Here is a 19680-nt window from a genome sequence, read left to right on the forward strand (position 1 = left end):
GAGCCCAGTCTCTGTAGTCTGCAGAAGGCATGTGGCACCATATGGAAATCTATTCAAGATGTCTATAGGCTGTATGGCCCTTAAAATACACTGTTAAAAAGCCAGACAGTGGTATCTTAATGGAAGACTATACTGTGTTTATGTCCATGACTCATCTCCTTTCTTCGCCTGTCAGCAGTGGAGGCACACAAAAACCCTACATCTCTCTCCTGTCTGTTACAGCACTGACTGGGTGCGCTATCTGCTTCTGGACAATGTGATTGTGCTTTTACAGTGCAGTAGTGTGTATAGTCCTGTATCCTGTGGGAGAATGGAGCTGGCGTCTATCCTACACAATTTACATTAATGCAGCTCTCTGGGCCCATAGCCAAAGTAGTGCTTTACCCCTGTGACATGACATGAGCCCTCTGTTCATGGAAGCCTCGTACTGTTTAGACCGACTGAGAGGGTGTCAGTCAGAAAGGGTCAGTGATGGGTGAGCTAACTGTTCGGCAGGATATCGTGCCCCTGCTGTATACTAATCCTCACTCTCTGTGACAAAGACTGAAGAGTTGGAGGGCCTGGGGAGGCGCTGGAGGGCCTAGGGAGGAGCTGGAGGGCCTGGGGGGGAGCTGGAGGGCCTGGGGGGGAGCTGGAGGCCCTGGGTAGGCATGAGGGTGTGAAAGTGTACATGTTCCCCCTCCCACCGCCGAAGATTCCAGGAATTTTTTGGGAAATCCTCCGGTGCTCATTCCGTCCTAAATGTCAGCAAGCCTCTGTCTTTTCTGTAAACACAGCTGTAGGGATTGATGGATTGGAAGCCTCCCTTTTTTGTCTGTCCCCTGGCTTGGTGTGTCCTGGTCCTATGCTTTCTCATCAGCTGGGGAATTGTTTGAGTATGATTTGACCTCCAACGCTAATGGGCTTTTGTATGTGTTTATCTGTGCTGCCACTGACATTGACCCTTAGCTGAGGATTAAAAGATGGCCATGGTTTTCACTCTAAAATGGTTGACAATTCTGATTTAAAAGCTATATAACCTGAAAATAATTAACAATTCCCTCATAGATGGCCTCAGAGCCAGTGTTGGCGGTGGAGCCCTCAGTGCAGGTGGCCTGCTGTCAGCCCCCGGCTGCTGTACCCAACGGCTTCTCTGCGCCACCTCGGGACAAATTCGAAGAGTGCTCCAGAAAACTGACCGCAGAACAGCTGGCCGCCATCGACGATGAGGAGCTCCTGGATAAAATGGTACTTTCCCCTCATATCACACACGCACTTAGTCCTCAAATCCTCAGATTTGTTGGAATCTGGTGTTTATGTGTATTAGTGAGGGGTTAAATCTGGTCTGCTGGGAAAATTTACATTTGGAATGGTCATACCCTTACATTTCTGTGTGTGTGTGCGTGCACTACACTGTATGAGTGTGCTGTATGTGTGTATTTGGAGCTATGTGACAGAGTTTGTCCGAAGACCAACCCCTCTCATTCCTTCCGTCTGTCCTGTTCTTTCCCACAGCTGGATGAGTCCAAGGACTTTGAGGAGAGGAAGATGATCCGACAGGCCATGAGAGATCTGCGTAAGAGGAAGAGAGGTGAGAGTGAGACCACAGCCAGACTAACCAACCTCCTGTCCATTCCCCCTCTGCAACTTCTAGCACCTTGCTCTTTCTCAATCTCTCGCTCTCTACTTACTTGACCACTCTATGCCTCAACCTCATTTCTTCATTCACTGCTTTTTTTCATTCTACCTTATCCATTTCTTTGTTATTTCTGCATATTTTTTGCCGTCTTGTCTTTTCTCCATCGTTGTCTTCCCTTTATCATTATTTTAACTGCTGGGTCTCTGCTGGTAGATGACCTTCATCAAATCTAGTCTGCATTATGTACCTGCCTCATCTTTCGCTATTTCCATCCTCTTATTTTCTGCTCTTATTTTCACATTCTCGCATCCTGCTCTCAGAGGCCGAACTGGGATGTACTCAAGAGGAAATAGGTAGGAACGTCCTGTGTGTTTGTGTGGATTATATTAATACAGTATGCATCTGTTTTTGTCATTTGTCAATGTCCCACTTGGTTGTATCCCCTCATTGTCAACAATACTGTCCTACAAGTGCTGTTATTGTGCTTGAAGCTCATCATTGAGTTTTCTCAGTGATACACATTGATCATGAACTGACCAGCAGAAACCAAGGACATGAGGAGCCTGTATGGTGGACAATGAGGGATATGCTTATACATCTGTTAAAACGCATGAGTCATGATGTTTGCCATGATGTCACTGCCACAGGGCAAACACACCTCATGTTGTTCCACATAATGGCTGGCTGGGTGCATAGTGCTGCTGACTGTTCTTTGATACTCCAGAAAGGACATAGAACTCTGTGTCAGAGAATGTTCCTTGGGCTCAGTAGATAACCAGCCAGTTCATCCCTGTATTGCCCTTAACCCTAGCCCGTAAATGAGAGACCTGAGGAATATAGTTCAGTGATAATGAGTTATTCGGTGGGTATGGTGCTTAGGAAGGTAAATGGACAGTTAAGACTGCTAGAACCCCCGAGGCATCGGGTCAGTACTGGTGTTATGGTATCAGTGTGTTGGACAACGTTTAGTAGCCTTTCTATGCCAGTGCCTCAGCGGTCTGACGTGACGTTCAGAGTCTTTGTTTGCACTTTGATATGTTTGTCCAGCATGTGCTCCACCACAGCACAGCCTGGGGTTGGTTGTGTTTGGCTTTCACCTCTGGGTGGCTTTCTGTGTTCATAGGCTTTTGATGGTACTTTGGAAAGAATGTTGAAATGTACCTCTAGCTTTGTAGCAGAGAGAGGCTGTCATCTTGAGTGCCTTCCGCTCCCTCTTTTTCCACTGACCTTCTCCCTCCCATCCTCTATCTCAGACCAGAGAGAAAAGGAGCGGGAGTTTCGTCTTGCGGAGCTTCGGCAGCAGAGAGCGGAGCATACTCAGAAGGGTCGTATGGGAGGAGGAGGAGCTGGAGAGGTGGTGATGAGGAAGGTGGAGATGTCAGCTGATGGCTCCACCCTCAGCCAAGTCACCAAGACAAACCGCTTTGCCAAGTCTGGTAAGCCAATCATACACCATGTATTAGGCTGACAACATGGCTGACATATTTTAGGCACTACACTATCTCGTATTTAACCGTGCATGATCTTCCCAAGTCAGATGAAATACTTCAAATGTGTTTCTATGTTTGTGTGTCTAGGTGATGGCAGCAGGACAGCTCACAGCACCATCATGGAGGCCAGTTATGCGAAGAAAACAGACGGTGAGTCAGCACATCTGCCTCCTACAAATTTAAATCAGCATATTCATCATCGTCATCATTTGATTACTATCACTGTTTTTATCCATATATGGTGTTGTGTGGTCTCACCACCACCTCCCTGTGTTTTCTAGTGGGGATAGTTCAGTCCAAGTCCTACAGCTGCTCCTCCTCTACCTCCAGCAGCAGCTCCACCAGGAAAGTGGGCAGGTGAGCACTGAACCCATAGCGATACAATATAATACTGTGTTCTATTGAATTCTGTGTCTTAACCCTCCTTCTCAGCAACCCCTATAGGATTAACTGACATTGTGTTGAACGGTAATTTACCCATTCTCTCTCTTCCCTTCTCTCTCTTCCTCCCTTCTTCCATCCATCAGTGTGTTTGACCGCGAGGACGACTCGGCGTCCCGTGCTGCGGAGCGCCGGCAGGCAGAGAAGCGCAAGGAGCTGATGAGAGCCCAGACTCTGCCCAAGATGTCTGCCGCACAGTCCCGCAAAGCCATGATCGAGAAACTGGACAAGGAGAGCGGAGGGTAAGGATATAAATAACTAAGAATAGTAAAGAAGGAGAAAACGTCAATACTAGCATAAACCAATCCCCCTTCTTCAGGCCAGGAAATAAAGCAGTTGCCAAGGTGTACACAGTCCAGCGCTCGGCTAGCTGCCTGGTGCCCAATGCCAACTCCATCAAACAGATGCTCCTGGACTGGTGCCGCGCCAAGACCCGCTCATACCAGGTGAGCCAACCCACAATGGCACCGTCCTGAGTGTCCAGTCTACTCAAAGATCTGAGGCATTCACACTTTAGTTCATCCTGGAATGAGGGTTAGGTCTTTTATATAACCCCTCTACTGCATGCAAAACATTCTGCCATGTGTTCTCTGTCAGCAATGCTGTGTTCTCTCACATACTCTGAAGTCTGTTGGGTGACCATTGGCTTATGCTTTGTGATTGAATAATTTCTCTCCCCCTCTCTTACCCCCTGCAGAATGTGGACATCCAGAACTTCTCGTCCAGTTGGAGTGATGGCATGGCGTTCTGTGCCCTCGTGCATAACTTCTTCCCAGAGGCCTTTGACTACTCCTCTCTCACCCCTGCCAACCGCAGACACAACTTTGAGGTGGCCTTCAGCACTGCAGAGTGAGTACACACATACACAAATACTTACACTTGTAAAGTGTACGTCATGCATACGCTCATAGATGTACTGAATGTCATGTCTTGGAGTATAACATTTAATCAGAACTTCAGACCTGGGGTAAATGGAAGCTTCACTCTTGGCGTTGCCCCGTGGCCATTTACAGCAGAATGGACCAGGATCTGAGTGCACCATCTTCTAAACTTCCTCCGTCCCCAAGCCAATCAATCGTCTGACCACCCCAAGGCTCTGTTTTTGGGGAAGTAGATCCACTGTAGCTGTCTAACCAACTCTTTGCCCACCCATTTGAACTCAAAATCAGTCAAACATCTTGAGAACCCAAAGACAAACTACTTCCCTCGCCTTTCTCTGCCCAAAACCAACACACTCCTCTTTCTCGGAACAGATTTGATCCCTCTATTGGGTATGTTTGTTTGACCTCTGTAAGATCAACACTGAGCTGCCAGTCTATGGATTCCTCAGGCTCAGCAGTACAGGACCTCTGGGTTCTCACCACCCTCTCTTAGCCTTGCTACCACCTAACTACCCATCCACGTACAGTAGTAAGACTGTCTGCCTGAGGGAGGAAGAGAATGTGCATCCACAGAATTCAGCCTTTTGGATGCATCAGATTCACCTGTTTTACTCAACTCACTGTGTGTCAAAGGGCCTACAGTGAGAGGGTTGTGATGGGCCTGGGCCCACTGCTCAGTTGTATCCTTCCTCTCTCTCTCAGGTCAATCAAGTCAGCTTCTGGATCTACTACTACTATGTCCTGTACCTCTAAACCTCCGCTCTCCATCCACTCTCTCCTCTCAGAGATGCTCTCCTCAGTAACCGCTGTGTGACGTGACCCTCCATCCACCAACCCTGAACTAAACCAGGAAACTCCTGAGACTGACCCCTTCCCAACAACCACCAGGTTACTACAGTACAGGAAGAGCACTCGACTGACTGCCTCCCAGACCCCTCTCCTTTAATCTCTCCATCTCCTCTTCCTCACTCTATCTCTGTCACCTCGTCTTTTGATGAGGTCATGTACTGTCAACCTTTGCCCTATCACCCACCAGTGTCTGCTGAGTTCACCTGTTACGACCATGATGACGTAACCACCAGATTTGTCAAACACGTGTTCCTCCTAGCTACCCCCACAACCCCCTCTTTGTCACTCTGCTGCACTGTCACTCCTTTCCCTGGGCACCAACCTCACCCCCTCCTCCCCCACAACCTGCCAGTGTGCCTCAACCTGACCCCTCTCACACACCCCTCCAACACACACTCACCACCAGTGTGTTTCTCTTCTAGGTTCACCCTGTGGTCCATGTCTTTGTGATTGTAGAATTCTTGTTGTTTTTTCCTTGTCTCTTGTTTTTGTACTGAACAAAACAAAGCCAATGTTCTATGGTTGATGTCCCTATACCCCCATGTCCAAGTCTTTTGTCTCAGTGCACAGAACAAACAAACAAACAAAACGTCGCCTGACACTTCATTTTCCATTTTGTGTCTGCGTGTGTACGCGCCCATATGTGTCACGTTGTTCATGAAGCACGTCAACTCATGGATATGTCTGTCAACACAGACAATGTAATGTTATGGTTTGTTTTTGTCTTTTCTCTCTCTCCCTCTCCACACCCTGGGTATTCCTCTTGTTTGGCTGCTCACTGCTTCTCTCTCTCTCATCCTCCTTCTGTCTGTTGACTTATATCTGTACCTTCTCGCTATATATTTTCTGCACCTTTTCTGTCTCTCTCTTCCTCCCTCTTCTTTCTCACCCCTTTCTCCCCCTGCTCCCTCTCCGGGGTGCGGGTGCAGGAAGCTGGCTGATTGTCCCGAGCTGTTGGACGTGGAGGACATGGTGCGGATGCGTGAGCCGGATTGGAAGTGTGTGTACACGTACCTGCAGGAGTTCTACAGGGGCCTGGCGACCAAGGGCCTGGTTAAAACCAAAAACTCCTCCTAGAGTCACACCCCTAGGACCCCAAATGCACTCATGGTGAGAGAGGGAACAGGCCCACGGAGGAACCTCACGCTGGGGGTTTATGGGGTGGGAGATTGGTGTGAGTGGGAGATTCTCAATTGGGGAAAAGTCCATCCTTTACTCGACTCCTCCGTCCTCCTCTCGGCCATCACCCGGAAACCGATAAGTAGTCGCCATATATAGGAGAGTTTAAATTTGTTAATAGGTGAAGGGAAGAGTTTAATTAGCTCCTAAATTGCATCCTCCGGCGGAGGGTACCGAAGTGTTTCCTGCACAGAAGAGTTTTGAAATCTACCTCATCCCCTTGAATCAGCCGTTTGCTCAGAGGAGAAAAGCATGCATACCTTTAAAAACGATACGCTACTTATGCTTGTATCTATAAACATTTATTTTTACCATTTTACACATGTATTTTGTGATTCCTCTGCTGTAAACTTAATCTTCCTGATGACGAGCTAGTCGAGGAGTCATTTTATACAAGCACATTGGTTTCTTCTCCTCGACTCCTATTCTCGATTACCTTTGACCTTTTTCAACAGGAGAGGATCGAGGACAGGATGCGAGGAATTGAGCAAACCCAATTGAGATTTTGCCAGTGTGTGACTGTGGGTATAGGAGTTAATGTTGTGGAGTGGGGCGGTGAATGGCAGGCTCATCAACAGTTCCACCGGAAATTCCACTGGTTATTCATATTATGAGGAGAACAATGAGTTATCCATTAATATAAACATGATCATTAACCTACAGGAAGTCATATGAAGTGTTGGAGTGTGTCAAGGTATAGGTTAGAGTGCAGTTTTCTACACCCTGTGAGCCTGGTGCTGGGGTCCCGAGGCCCAAACATGGACTGTGAGTGTGTGACTGCACTCCTCTGAGTGCAGTCACACAGGCTCCAGGCTCCAGCCAGGCAGAGGGCCAGCCATCAGCACTCCCCATCTGCAGATCCACACTTTAAAAGGAGCTGCCACAACACTGGAGTGGAAACAGAGATTGGAAACAAAGTGGAGAGGAAAAAGAAATGTCAGACCTGTGGTGTGTGAAACATGTGTATCATCTCCTCTCATTTAGTGACTTCAAAATTGTTTTTCTACTTAAAGCCTGGTCAGTTTATAACAGCCATCGCTGAATTTAGCTCTTCAGAATCTAAAACATTAAAGGGGAAACTTAGAGTTTTACAGTGTTGACATTTGTCTCTCTTTGAGGGGCTAGGTTACCATCTGCTGTTCTAGTAGTTGTGCTCACTCGGTCTCCCACCTTGCAGTTGTTTCCCAGAGGTCTCGCTCCTCTGCTCTCCCAGCTGGGCAGCTCGCACTATTTTAACAGTCAGTCAGCTGCAGTACTGTCAGTGATGAGTAGTTTTTAAAGTGTGCCACCCTGTGGTTATATGCATGCATTGCACATAGATTATTTTGTTTAGCTAATGGCAAAATATGTTTGGAATGATCTCCGTACATCTCCTAAATGTATGCCTAGAATGCTTTTTTGAAACTAATGCTTTTTAGAGGGGCTCCCTCGTATCTGGTTAGTTTGGGTGGATAAAAAAGCTGTTATGAGAGCAGTGTTTGTGGAGAGAACATATTTTATCCTTACCATCACTCTGTTCATCTCTTTCTCCATCTCCCCACTGCTCCCTCTTTCCCTTTCTCTGTCTCACCATATGTCTCCGTCCCCTAGGGAATGTGCCAACTGTATGCCCCTGTTGGAGGTAGAGGACATGATGATCATGGGGAGGAAGCCTGACTCCAAGTGTGTGTTCACCTATGTGCAGTCACTGGTCAATCACCTGCGCAGGCACGAGATGAAACTCGCCAAACTCCAGGGCACCAACCTCTGATCTGCTCACTGTGTATCTTCCCCCATCGCACCCCTCCTCTCCTCCTGAGCTCTGGTCCTGAACACCACCCACGTCCCAAAAGACATCAGCCCCGACTCTGAGTGAGGGGTGTTACTGATTTGCACATCTCTGATGGCCAACGTGGTGGGGAGTGTGTTTGTGTAGGTGTTGGCATCTGTCTTATGATTATCTTTGTTGATGGTGGTGGCATGTAAGACAGATAAATTCCCTTCCTCTGGACGCATGTGTTTAGGCTGTGCGAACCTTCCCATCTTCCAGAAAGAGAATTCCAAAGTTTAATAGAGAATCTTTAAGCTTTAATTGATATTTTTATTTTATACTGATATTTAGTTGTACAGCCTATCAGTCATAAGGCAGTTCTATACATGGTTTGGAAGTCTGAAGATAAACCACCAACAAAACCCTACATGAAATGTACATGAGAAAAATAGGAATTTTACTGTATTCCCTCACCCACATTAATGCCTAAATGTTTTTGTTTTCTGTGACAATTGCAAGATGTTACTCAAGCTGTTGGCGATGATGAAGAAAACAAATATGATATGAGGCATTGTTAATATTCCTTCAGTCCCCACTCTCGTACTGTTAAAGGTGTTGCTAAACACATCTATTTGAATTGTTTTAAATAGTGCTTTGTATGGAGGGATGTTAATTATTATTTGGTGGGTGCTTATATTTATTCTATTACACACACGTACAAGTATTTATTAATATGCATGTGTGAATTCGATTTATTTTTTGCATATCACAACTCTCCCTGAGACATCCTCGAGAAAGTGGGATCACAACCAGGGTCTGGACACTAGACCAATTAAGGATTAAATGCCTTGCTCAAAGGCACAGACAGATTCTTCACCTTGTTGGCTCGAGGATTTGAACTAGCGACCTTTCGGTTACAAGCGCAACACTCTAACCCAGGGATGGGAAACTCTAGTCCTCAGGGGCCGGAGTGGTGTCACTTTTTCTCCACCCCTATCGAACACAGCTCATTAAACTAACTGCATTCTAAACTGAAGATCATGATTAGTTGATTATTGGAGTCAGGTGTGTTTGCTGAAGCAAAAGTGTGAAACCAATCAGGTTCCCAAGGAATGGAGTTGCCCATCCTTACTCTAACCACTAGGCTAGCTGCCGCCCGATGTTATTCAGTTGCTGGCATTATGAAATTGGTGGATCCGTCTATGCAGCCCTAACGTAGCAGGTGTAAAGAAACGCCTGAGCAGGTTCTGCAGAAACCAGAAGCATCTGGTTCAGGCTTTGCCTCTGCTTTTCCCCTGAAAACCGTATGCTTCCGGGTTCTGCCGACCAACTGAAGGTGATGCAGCCCTATGGTGCGCAAAACCGATATCAATCTACAGACCCACTGAGGTTGAAGCCAGACTAGGTTGTAATAGCCATGTTGTGATACTAGTTGTGAAACTATAATTGTGTATTTATACCACTCAGAATATTTACATAATTTTGGTCTGTGGAGAAACACCAGTGTTGAAAAGTAGTTTCCAAGTGCCTCAGACAGGTAAAATCACACATTGGTGTTCCTAGATTATCACATCTCTTTCCTCCTTGTCCTTGCCTCAGTTCGCTACATTGAGGTCTAAAAAAAAACTTGGCATGGGGTTGTCGCATTCACACTGCCAGCAACACACAGCTCTTTTTGTGGGCTCTTTAATTATGCTTGGGTAACATTTTTGTTGGTGGTCGTACCATATGCTTTGAAGTTTTGTTTCATGAGTCCATCTATAGGTTGTTATGGTAATGTCAGTATTTGTGGGCTCTTGAGTGGCGCAAGGCACTGCTTCTCAGCTCTAGAGGTGTCGCTACAGACCCTGATTTGATTCCAGGCTGTATCACAACCAGCCGTGATTGGGAATCCCATAGGGCAGCGCACAATTGGCCCAGCGTCATCCGGGTTTAGCCGTCATTATAAATAAGAATTTGTTCTTAACTGACTTGCCTGGTTAAATAAACATTTGTTGGAGGCCAACCAATCAAATGTATTTATAAAGCCCTTACATCACCTGATGTCAAAGTGCTGTACAGAAACCCAGCCTAAAACCCAAAGTAATGCGGGTGTAGAAGCACGGTGGCTAGGAAAAACTCCCTAGAAAGGCCGGAACCTTGAGGAACCAGCCAACTTCCCTTCTCTAAATTCTTGGGCCCAATGAAAGCTGGCTTTCGGCTCAGTTGATTATGACAGACAGGTGAACAGGAGATTATTAATGATAAAGGCTGAATGTACATTTTCTGAATTCTAGCTAAAAATGTTTTATGGTTTCTTTATCAATAATTTTAAGACTGCGGTTGGTTTTACAACTGGTTTTGATTTAATTCACTTTCTCTGTAATTTGAGACTAGAGAAATGTACTAAATCTAATTTTGTTACATTTTGTAAACAGGTGTCGACTAACAATGAAATGCTTGCTTATGGGTCCTTTTCCAACAATGCAGAGTTAAGATAAAATATGGTTACGACAGTTTAATATTCCGCAACCAGAAAGTTTCCACAAACTAGTTAATCCTGTACATACATGCTTGGACACAGTCAATTCATGTTTCTGTACACCACAATGAATGTGAATTAACAATTAAACCAATTTAAGATAGTGTGTCTTCTACTCTAACACTTATTTTTTTTCCTGTGTGTGTGTGTGTGCGCAATGGGAGTTTGATTTTAAGATGGACATTCTACAAATGGCACATACAAAAATATTGAAAGTTAAACTTTTTATTGTTTTACAATTGTCATCCCATCACTTGAATCCCCTTGTGTGCCTAAGCCCTACCCACCAGGACACGTTGCATCGGCCCCAAGCCAATCAGGAGATTTTACAGCCAGGGACGTCATTCAGTTCCACAGAGGACAGGAAGTCATTAGACACACGAGAGAGATTATCAGAGGAGAGACTCATTAAGACACTTGACACCTAGTGGTAAATCATACACATCATCTGAAATAAATGGACAAACGGAAGATAAAAATTGTGTAACCTTTTCTGATGTTAGAGAGACAGTTACCCCAAGTGCTGAACCAGGATCTGCTTGTCCTGTGTTCTGATCCCCAAAAATTGTTTAAGCTACAGAAATAAACTGGTCATGGACCAGCACTGGAGGAGAGTAACCCTGTCTGTCCAGGTCCACACAGACTGCAGACTCTTTACTGCTGTGAGGATTACAGGTCAGAGTGCTTGGCCTCTGCGTCAGAATCTGAGGAAGCGTTGTCTGCGGGGGCTGAAGAAGAGGAGGGAGTTGCTTTGAAGGGGCTGTCCTTGGCGGGGGAGAAGCGGAACTCCTCTGGGACCTGGTCCTCAGGCTGAGCCTTCTTGTAGAAGCCCAACTTCTCCAGCAGCTCGTTGATCTCAGAGCGGGTCATGTCAGACAGGGCAATCCGCTGAACAGGGCATATACATTTAGGTGAGATGCCTATCCTCACAAGAGCTCTCTATTCTTCCACAAGCTGTAGCATGCACAGATGAGTTTGTCATACCATTTCTGTGCAGTAGTAGGCCCACCCTTTACATCTCTAGATAAGTAAGCCTGCAACGTTTATGACCAATCCTTCATTAACCATTATAGTGCACTAGTGAGAACCTACAGTAAATCATTAACACCACAGATGTGTTAAAGGTACAGTAAAAGTCTTTCAGCAGCTCACTTACGTCCAGCTCTTCGTAGTAGTGGTTGAGGAGGACAAGCTCGGGGTCAGCCCCAGGGATGTGCTTCATTACCAGGTTATGGCTGGGATGGCATGAGTCAAGGGTTACAAACAGGCAAACAAGGAAATGCAATGCAAACAGAGTGCCCGCACACAGTTGACAGGTGTCTGACACCCCAGGCCAGGACGACTTCCTCCACGTGTAACAGTAGAGCTTCCTTCCCTCTCCGCGCCCCTATCTGGGCTCGAACCAGGGACCCTCTGCACACATCAACAACTGACACCCACGAAGCATCGTTACCCATCGCGCCACAAAAGCCGCGGACCTTGCAGAGCAAGGGGAACAACTACTTCAGGTCTCAGAGCGAGTGACGTCACCGATTGAAACGCTATTAGCGCGCACCACCGCTAACTAACTAGCCATTTCATATCGGTTACACACGCACCAGTGCCCCTGCCTGCTGTCTGCCATGACACCAGCTAGTGGGGAAATATGGTCATGAACAGCTTGGACTTTGTGCTCCAGCCTCCATACATGACAGGGAAATGCATGAAGCACTTCAGTTATGAGATCACTTCAGGACAGTCTTACATGCTGGAGCTGTGACTGCTTCAGGACAGAAAGCTATCTGCAGGGTAAAGGTATGGCTTTCTTTATGGCTATCAGCATATATATATATATTTATTAGGCTTCTGTCTGCAGAAATAGCTTTCAATTACTTGGTCAGATGACGAGTACAAATGTGTAGTAAGTTTAGCTGCTGTGTAACTTCTCGTTACTCCATTTGGTAGCACAACATCAAAGGGGCAGTTGCTACATTCATTTTTGGACTTAGAAATCAATTATATATCCACCATCAATTATATATCCACCATTGATTCTTCAAGAGTATAACTGAAATAAATTAGCTTAGTTCAACTGTCGTACCCCATCAGAACCCAAAATCAAAGCTTGTTTTACTCCAATGTTTGTAAACAAACACTGTTTAGCCTCAAAACATGGTTAAAACTATAATTGTGATATCATGGATGGTCAATGGAGGGTACATTTGATTGGTTACAGTTCTCTAGCCCCATCCCTCAGCTTTTTACCAAAACAGTGGTGAGGTTACCTCTTATTGTTTCAACTGCGGATTGGCCCCTTACATAGTTTATAAAACAGTAAGGCTGTTAATTATTTATTCTGTGATGGTTAAATCAGTTAAACGTTGTCAACCAGTGCATGACTTCCACATCACGGCAGAGGACCTACCTACCACACATCGGCTATCACAACTCTGCACGTCTGCTATCACCAAAATGAAAGGATACTAAAGAGGAATGTCCTGGGTCACAAAGGCTTTGACCTGAGGGGTTGAAGAGTTGATGGTTAGTGTAACTCTGCTTTGTTGGGCAGGCAGTGATATTTCTGAGCATTTCATCAATTGCAAAATAACAATAATACTGTACATATACAGAGAAGACTGTTGATAACAATAGGCCGACTTAAGTGCTTACCTCTCTCAGCCTGTTCAGCTGTCATCCACCGCAAGACTGAGAAAAAGATTAAGCAGGATAGTGGTTATAAATCCCACTAGGACAGGAGCAGGGCAGTGGGTGACTGACTGGGTATGATTCAGACCACGGTGGTCCTCCTGACCCATTAGTACTGTAGGAGTCAGGACTATCAGCAGATAAAGGGACTTATCGCACCATCTGGACACAAGTGAAACACTCACTGTCGGAAAAACATGTTGCCTCTTGTTGAGATTAGAGGTCGACGATTAATCGGGCCGATTTCAAGTTTTCATAACAATCGGAAATCGGTATTCTTGGGCGCCGATTTTTTTTTATCCTTTTTTATCCTATCCTCGATTTTTTTTTTTTTTTTTTACACCTTTATTTAATCTTTATTTAACTAGGCAAGTCAGTTAAGAACACATTCTTATTTTCAATGACGGCCAAGGAAACAGGCAGAACGAAGATTTTTACCTTGTCAGCCTCGGGGATCCAATCTTTGCATTGATTACAATGCACCCCCACGAGGAGCCTGCCTGTTAGCGAAGGCTCCTCGTGAGTGTAGTTGCCTAGCTAGCATTAAAACTTAGCTTTAAAAAACAATCAATCACATGACTGTCATTGCTCCAATTGTACTTGAACCATAAACATCAATATGCCTTCTTAAAATCATATACACAAGTATATTTTTAAACCTGCATATTTAGCTAAAGAAATCCAGGTTAGCAGGCAATATTAACCAGGTGAAATTGTGTCATTTCTCTTGCGTTCATTGCACGCAAAGTCGGGTATATGCAACAGTCTGGCTCTTTGCAAACTAATTATGACATAACATTGAAGGTTGTGCAATGTAACAGGAATATTAGACTCATGGATGCACCCGTTAGATAAAAATACGGAACGGAATAAACGTTTTGTTTTCGAGGTGATAGTTTCCAGATAGTCAAAGGTATATGGGTTTAGAGAGAAATAGTCGACGCGTTATAATTCCTGTAATAACTTGCGGCTGAATTGAAAGGGGTTCCTTCGTTATTTTTACCGTTATGTCTTCCATAGGAATGTCTTGATCTACTTCAAATAAGTCTGTGTTTCGTGCAGGCTTAAACCGCCTCGACGTTTTGATACCCGTGTAAATCTCACTAGGATAAGTAAAGTTTTGTCAACATATTCATTAAACACTCTACAATTTTTTGTCTTCGCTTATATTTAGCCAATATGATCAGAGTTACCTTGTCCTATGGATATCTACACAGTTATAAAATGGTACGGTGATGTAACCTAACGAAAACACGACCTTATTTAAGTGAATCTAAAAAATCCTAGGAATAAATGAAGGAACCGCTTTTCAGATTTTGCTAGGTGTCATGGGAATTATGACTCGCACTTTGGTTGTCAATTCTTACCATGCCCATTATTAAAATAGGATTTCCTGCATATAGAAATTAAAGTTTGTTTTCAACATTCATCACAAGTAACTTAAACTCTATTTTTATTCAAACAGTTGAGAGTATTTGTCTCCTAAGCAGACTCTTCAGTATCATTGTCACTTCAGAGCTGTGTGTGTATTTATGTATTATATTAAGTTAAAATAAAAGTGTTCATTGTTCATTCAGTATTGTTGCAATTGTCATTATTACAAAAATGTGTGTGTGTGTGTGTATATATATATATATATATATATATATATATATATATATATATATATATAAAAATTGAATAGTTAATCGGTATCGGCTTTTTTTGTCCTCCAATAATCGGTATCGGTATCGGCATTGAAAAATCATAATCGGTCGACCTCTAGTTGAGATACCATAGGCCTATACTATATTGTAGGCCCTATGTAAGAAAGAGTTCCCCAACTGGCGGCCGCAGGTGGTTGAGCAAAAAAAATAAGCATTTTTATTTTCATTGTTGGACATAAACGACTAAATATGCTCCAAGTGATTTTAATTTGGGAAATCTGTTCCCAAGTATTCCCACGCATTATAGAGAGACATGATCGTATACAATGTAAGAAAGGTTTCTAATTATTGTTAGTGAAATATATCTGTTTGGGCTTCTTGCGGTCAATTTGCAGTCTACATATTATTTGTAATGATGTTACGACCATCTGCTCAAGAAAAAAAGCCTTGGCTGAATCTAGTTGATGATCCCTGCCCTATGTAATGATATTTTGTTTAGCCCATGGGAGAGGGATGTGGTTTGCACATCCATGGGTACATAGATATGTGGCCAAGCTTACAGCTCTGCTCTGAGATTCATTACTACCTGCTGATAGGTAGATATCCCACAGGTAAATGCCAACTTGACAACACATTTTTCACTCAAAGATCCTGGCAGGTGTGATGCACCCTGGATGATATGTTCTCACAATGAGAAGAAAGTCTGAAAAAGGCATTGTTAGTCCACTGTAATTTGAGGTCTCATCTTGCAGCCACATTGAAGTAATTCACTGGCGTTCTATTGTAACACAGAATGATTACAGAGAATAGCCTATCATTTACTCCTATAAATGCCCAGGAGTCTCAACCCATTAGAATAGTATAATGTGCAGTAGAATCACTATTGCACTTAATTTTATTTACCAAAATGTTTGATCAAAAGCCAATAACATGGATAGACACCCATAGGAGCAGATGCGAGGAGGGTTTAAACTTTCATTCATTCATTTTCCTCCTCCCAAAAACCTACGCATGCGCACATATGACAACAGTTAGGCTACCCAATATTTCCCTCAATACGAATCAAAATGTATTGATCTATACGTGTATCCAATAATACCAAAACATGATCCATAATTATATCGACAAATATGTTTATAAAAGCCTGCTTCTTATTCATTCTTGTTATCTTAGGCTACTTGAAGTGGCTTTGTTTACGAATCTAATTGCAATTACGTTAATATTCTTACTCAAGCCTACCTCCACCTTCGCTTTTGCGAGACCATCCAGTTTCTTCAGATCTACATCATAGGCGGACACACAGTTAAGGAAGCTGACGAACATGAAGAACCACATCATTTCCTCTGATTGCAGAACGTTGAGGAGATTCATGTTTTAGAGCAGACGGTCTTGGTCGTTCGTGTCGCTCACCTATTCTGCAAACCTATCGTTACTTACAGTAGGCTATACTTGAATAGCAAGACGTAGCAGGCTAGCTGCGGTGATGTTCAACTATGTCATCTCCGGCCTCTATGCCACGTCAAACGCTTTCTGCTGTCTTTGGAGAGGGCGGGGGAATGAACGAACTGCTTCTTAAAGGCGCAATCTGTAATAGTTTCTGCTGTTAAATTGTTAAATTAATGATTGCCATAGGGCTGGCGAGGCTAAAATATATACCTATAATTTTCAAGAATATCAGCTTAGCAATTGTCGAGCAGTTTCCCCATTCCTCATTTTACAAACAAAAGTGTCAGGGTCAGACTGTTGAAATTACTAATTGTACCTTAAAACATAAACTCATTGGTAGATTAACAAGGGAGAGCTGGAAAACACCCACCCCAGGTTGCACTGCACTGTGGCTACACTGCATGTGCCCTCGGATGAATTAGAAGAATGTGTTTCGCTAAATATGATCTTGACATTTTCATTTTAGGTCATTGATTTGATTGATAAAGTTATTGATATTTGTTTCTATTATCAGACTACATTCTGATGGTGTATTAATAGCTACATCAGTAAACATGATCCATCTATAATACTAGTATTAGGGTATTATACAAGTATTTCTAATACAATATCACAACATTATTATGGTAATTAACTCAGTGATTGTAGACGATAAAGTAGACTCTAGCATTCCTCAGAAGAAACAGCTGTGTAGACTAACTGCTTTTTGGTCTACTTTGTGACAGAACCTTTTTGACAGTATAACTAATTTAGTGTCAGGACCATACAATTAGGAATTAGAATACTTAACAAACTGAATAGGATCTCTATGGTCAGGACACTGTCAAACAATCCTAATTCTAAATAATAAATGGTCTGACACAGGGAAATATGTGCCCTTTAAATCTGCAGGTACTTGGCTAAATCCTTTATTTGGTCAGCCCTGAGGGAGGCAGTCAGACCCGTAAAGAATGTCCAATGGCAAGGGGAGGGGGAGAGTTTCATGCAGTGACTTATTTCAGTACCCATGGCAACTAAGAGTATGTGAGCGGAGCGGAGTTGGAGCAGAGAAAGGAGCGGAACGTGCCCAATTTGATTGGAGCGTTGATCGAGATTCCCAAAGGCTGAAGTGTCGGCCTTCTCGTGCTCTCCAATTTCGCTCCAGTAGCGCTCACTTCACGAGCTCAGGGCATGCCCGCCCCAGCATGCATTTGTAGTCTACTTGTGTGCCGCTTATAGCCCCTTGCTTTAGCTATTGCTAGCTTTAGCTATTGTCATGGAGTTCGCTAAAACACACAGGTGCTAAATCAATGTGACTAACAAAGATGAGGACCAAGAGCAAGAGAGGGAGTGCCGTGATGTAGTGTCCAGAACTAAAGAATCATTGTGGAATCTGAAAAGGCACATATCCCAAAGGCATGATGGTGTACTTACTCCGTGAACATGCTAAAATAAATGAACTAGGCGGGTAGATAACTAAGTGTGTCATTGTAGCAAAGTATTTATACACTAAAAATCTAATCTCTTAAACGTTTCGTTCATTTTCGTTCTATTATCTATACATTAGGCCATAATTGATTTGGCCCAATAGGCCTGGCATATTCCCACGTCCAAGGAGCTTTCCGTTTTGATTGGGTTACTTTGCCTAAAAACCTTTAGGTCTATACATATTTTGTTTTTAAAATGCATCTCTGCCCAGCCCGGCAAGAGTGGCCAAAAGGGTGTCCCAGTGTCTCTTGTTTCTAAGTGAATTCAAAAGCACTAATAAATCATTATTCGTTTAATTTGTATTTAATTATAAGTAAGTCACAGCCTATTATGCGCAATTTATAGACTATAATGATTTAATACAACGAAATGTTGTTTAAATGCTGTACGCTTTATGTCCCCACCAGCCTATTGTGTCGCACTCACAAATGCTTCACAATTTATTTATTTGTAGGCTATAGCCTTGAAATAATATAGCCTAAATATTTGTCTCCTGACCTATTTAGTGTTTATATGCTGTTTAATATGACATATAGGGTACTAGGGGGTAACTGCCCCCCCCCCCCTGTAATTCTCATTAAGACCACAAGATGTCACCAAATTATTGGCCCAACACTTTCCCTGGCTGCTCTTGCTCAACAACAAAATTCCTCTGTGTGATCACATCTTTTGGAGATATTTTTAAATGATTTTGTTGTAAATGAATACGTTTTTTTGACATTTTGAAAAAGTTGTAGATATATTCCAATGAAGTTAGATCTATATATTTGTTTTAAATATACAAGTAGGAAAGCCTTAAGATAAATAATCCACTTGTTTAGAGCAAAAAATGTAGAAACGGTTTGAGTAATGTATAGTTAGCTAACACATATTTGTACATCGCGCTCTAACGTACAATTGACCTTATTTTAGCACCCAAAAAACGTAATACTTCCAGGTCAACTGTAATATGAATACTATTGTAAAGCACAATTTCTCCCCTTCACAGCAAAATCATGATGAGACCTTCATGCTGCCCATCTCTGCATGATTAAAGAAGACAATGAGCTCTGTCGGGTGGGGAAGCGAAACCTACTGCGTGATAGGGAAAGGGGGAGATAAACTGTGTGGGGAAATGGCTTTTTTCACCCTATCTGTCCAATTTATCACCTCTAAAATGTAAATAAAACACTATGAAGAGTTTATATAATGTGTCATTACATACCTATTTGAAGGTTTGTGTCAAATTTGAATCGCGTTTTTAGGGTGGCGGTAAAGTTATTTTCATAAGTAAACAGAGGCTGTTGTGGCTTTGAGAGTCATGATGGCTTGCAGTGATGACGCAAAAAATTAATGCATTCAGTTGTACAATTGACTAGGTATCCCCCCTGTCCCTGTCCCTTTCTTGTTTTAATCTGCCAGAGAAGCACTACACCTGGTGGAGATGCTGTACGACATAGAATGAGTTGCATTATGCTTGCTGTACATTACGTCATGACACGTCACAATTTAACGTACAGCATCAGAGGGGTCAGTTTTTTAAAACTTTTCTCTAATACTATTGGGCCATTACTATGTTAATCAACGCTTGAGTAGAAACGTAGTTCACACCCCAGATTTTGATGCCAACACAGCTGGGGTAACTAGCCCCTAGGGGTAACTGGCCCCTTGGGGCTAGTTACCCCTTTATGGTTATGAATGTGTTTCTACATGACATTTAGACAATGA

General features: G+C 43.4%; 3 protein-coding genes across 3 annotated transcripts in view; 2 read left to right on the forward strand and 1 right to left on the reverse strand.

Annotated features, from left to right (window-relative positions):
- LOC111958154 (smoothelin) overlaps nt 1-10835 on the forward strand; it is an 80700-nt gene extending 69865 nt beyond the window's left edge. Inside the window, 11 exon segments of the mRNA XM_070436976.1 lie at nt 1048-1227; nt 1495-1570; nt 1939-1971; nt 2872-3054; nt 3196-3258; nt 3390-3465; nt 3636-3791; nt 3869-3995; nt 4247-4398; nt 6209-6389; nt 8049-10835. Coding sequence (XP_070293077.1) covers nt 1048-1227; nt 1495-1570; nt 1939-1971; nt 2872-3054; nt 3196-3258; nt 3390-3465; nt 3636-3791; nt 3869-3995; nt 4247-4398; nt 6209-6356 — 1194 coding nt within the window. The 3' untranslated portion in view covers nt 6357-6389; nt 8049-10835.
- A 103-nt stretch (nt 10836-10938) lies between these two features.
- Nucleotides 10939-16581, reverse strand: selenom (selenoprotein M). The gene is made up of 5 exons (XM_023978830.1): nt 16300-16581; nt 13379-13414; nt 13193-13227; nt 11886-11964; nt 10939-11617 (listed from the first exon to the last, which is right to left on the reverse strand). Exons 1-5 carry the CDS (start codon nt 16429-16431, stop codon nt 11399-11401), a joined length of 501 nt encoding a protein of 166 aa, XP_023834598.1. The 5' UTR covers nt 16432-16581; the 3' UTR covers nt 10939-11398.
- The window catches only part of inpp5jb (inositol polyphosphate-5-phosphatase Jb), a 34558-nt gene continuing 26835 nt past the window's right edge, over nt 11958-19680 (forward strand). The window contains exon 1 of the mRNA XM_023978828.2: nt 11958-12523. Within this exon, the coding sequence (XP_023834596.1) occupies nt 12448-12523 (76 nt within the window). The 5' untranslated portion in view covers nt 11958-12447. The remainder of the gene's footprint in view (nt 12524-19680) is intronic.

Source organism: Salvelinus sp. IW2-2015, linkage group LG33 (genome assembly GCF_002910315.2).
Source record: "Salvelinus sp. IW2-2015 linkage group LG33, ASM291031v2, whole genome shotgun sequence".
NCBI classification, from domain to species: Eukaryota; Metazoa; Chordata; class Actinopteri; order Salmoniformes; family Salmonidae; genus Salvelinus; species Salvelinus sp. IW2-2015.